The sequence below is a fragment of the Oncorhynchus masou genome, chromosome 20, assembly GCF_036934945.1.
Source record: "Oncorhynchus masou masou isolate Uvic2021 chromosome 20, UVic_Omas_1.1, whole genome shotgun sequence".
NCBI lineage: Eukaryota > Metazoa > Chordata > Actinopteri > Salmoniformes > Salmonidae > Oncorhynchus > Oncorhynchus masou.
The window spans coordinates 29,308,176-29,310,675 of record NC_088231.1 but is presented as its reverse complement, the minus strand read 5'-3'; the positions used below and the strand labels follow the sequence as shown (position 1 = coordinate 29,310,675).

The following is a 2,500-nucleotide window of genomic DNA, read 5'->3' as shown; positions in this document are numbered from 1 at the left end:
AGCTGTAACAGGTGTAGTGTGTTACCTAGCTGTAACAGGTGTAGTGTGTTACCTAGCTGTAACAGGTGTAGTGTTACCTAGCTGTAACAGGTGCAGTGTGTTACCTAGCTGTAACAGGTGCAGTGTGTTACCTAGCTGTAACAGGTGTAGTGTTACCTAGCTGTAACAGGTGTAGTGTTACCTAGCTGTAACAGGTGTAGTGTGTTACCTAGCTGTAACAGGTGTAGTGTTACCTAGCTGTAACAGGTGTAGTGTGTTACCTAGCTGTAACAGGTGCAGTGTGTTACCTAGCTGTAACAGGTGTAGTGTTACCTAGCTGTAACAGGTGTAGTGTGTTACCTAGCTGTAACAGGTGCAGTGTGTTACCTAGCTGTAACAGGTGCAGTGTTACCTAGCTGTAACAGGTGCAGTGTGTTACCTAGCTGTAACAGGTGTAGTGTGTTACCTAGCTGTAACAGGTGCCGTGTGTTACCTAGCTGTAACAGGTGTAGTGTGTTACCTAGCTGTAACAGGTGCAGTGTGTTACCTAGCTGTAACAGGTGTAGTGTGTTACCTAGCTGTAACAGGTGCAGTGTGTTACCTAGCTGTAACAGGTGTAGTGTGTTACCTAGCTGTAACAGGTGCAGTGTGTTACCTAGCTGTAACAGGTGTAGTGTGTTACCTAGCTGTAACAGGTGCAGTGTGTTACCTAGCTGTAACAGGTGCAGTGTGTTACCTAGCTGTAACAGGTGCAGTGTGTTATCTAGCTGTAACAGGTGCAGTGTGTTATCTAGCTGTAACAGGTGTAGTGTGTTACCTAGCTGTAACAGGTGTAGTGTGTTACCTAGCTGTAACAGGTGCAGTGTGTTATCTAGCTGTAACAGGTGCAGTGTGTTACCTAGCTGTAACAGGTGCAGTGTGTTACCTAGCTGTAACAGGTGTAGTGTGTTACCTAGCTGTAACAGGTGCAGTGTGTTACCTAGCTGTAACAGGTGCAGTGTGTTACCTAGCTGTAACAGGTGCAGTGTGTTACCTAGCTGTAACAGGTGCAGTGTGTTATCTAGCTGTAACAGGTGCAGTGTGTTACCTAGCTGTAACAGGTGCAGTGTGTTACCTAGCTGTAACAGGTGTAGTGTGTTACCTAGCTGTAACAGGTGCAGTGTGTTACCTAGCTGTAACAGGTGCAGTGTGTTACCTAGCTGTAACAGGTGTAGTGTGTTACCTAGCTGTAACAGGTGCAGTGTGTTACCTAGCTGTAACAGGTGTAGTGTGTTACCTAGCTGTAACAGGTGTAGTGTGTGGAGTCTGTTCCTCTCGGTCTGCAGTTCCTCCTGAGCTTGTCTCTCCAGAGCCTGCAACGCCGTGTGTCGTTCTTCAGAGTGTCTCTGTTCCTCCTAAAAGAAAGCAAACGGTCATCTCTCTCTCTCACACACACACACACACACACACACACACACACACACACACACACACACCGTGTGTCGTTCTTCAGAGTGTCTCTGTGAGTGTGTGTGTGTGAGTGTGTGAGTGAGTGACTGTGTGTGTGAGTGAGAGACTGTGTGAGTGAGTGAGTGAGTGAGTGAGTGAGTGAGTGAGTGACTGTGTGTGTGAGTGACTGTGTGTGTGAGTGACTGTGTGACGGTGTGTGTGAGTGAGTGACTGTGTGACTGTGTATGTGAGTGAGTGACTGTATGTGTGAGTAAGTGAGTGACTGTGTGACTGTCTGTGAGTGACAACTGAGTGACTGTGTGTGTGAGTGAGTGACTGTGTGAATGTGTGTGTGCGTGAGTGACTGTGTGTGAGTGAGTGAGTGACTATGTGTGTGAGTGAGTGACTGTGTGAGTGAGTGAGATAGTGAGTGAGTGACTGTGTGTGTGAGTGACTGTGAGTGAGTGAGTGAGTGAGTGAGTGAGTGAGTGAGTGAGTGAGTGAGGGAATGACTGAGTGAGTGAGTGAGTTAGTGAGTGAGTGACTGTGTGTGTGAGTGAGTGACTGTGTGTGTGAGTGAGTAACTGTGTGACTGTGTTAGTGTGTGAGTGAGTGACTGTGAGTGAGTGAGTGAGTGAGTGAGTGAGTGAGTGAGTGAGCGACTGTGTGTGTGAGTGAGTGACTGTGTGTGTGAGTGAATGACTGTGTTACTGTGTGTGTGAGTGATTGAGTGACTGTGTGTGTGAGTGACTGACTATGTGACTGTGTGTGTGAGTGACTGACTGACTGTGTGTGTGTGTGTGTGTGAGGGACTGTGTGTGTGAGTGAGATAGTGAGTGAGTGACTGTGTGTGTGAGTGACTGTGAGTGAGTGAGTGAGTGAATGAGTGAGTGAGTGAGGGAATGACTGAGTGAGTGAGTGAGTTAGTGAGTGAGTGAGTGAGTGACTGTGTGTGTGAGTGAGTGACTGTGTGAGTGAGTGAGTAACTGTGTGACTGTGTTAGTGTGTGAGTGAGTGACTGTGAGTGAGTGAGTGAGTGACTGTGTGTGTGAGTGAGTCTGTTTCTGTGTGAGTGAGTGAGTGAGTGAGTGAG

General features: G+C 47.6%; 1 protein-coding gene across 1 annotated transcript in view; it reads right to left on the bottom strand.

The window, feature by feature from the left end:
- LOC135506558 (protein FAM184B-like) overlaps positions 1-2,500 on the bottom strand; it is a 49,846-nt gene that overhangs the window by 22,057 nt on the left and 25,289 nt on the right. Inside the window, 1 exon segment of the mRNA XM_064925904.1 lies at positions 1,256-1,373. Within this exon segment, the coding sequence (XP_064781976.1) occupies positions 1,256-1,373 (118 nt within the window).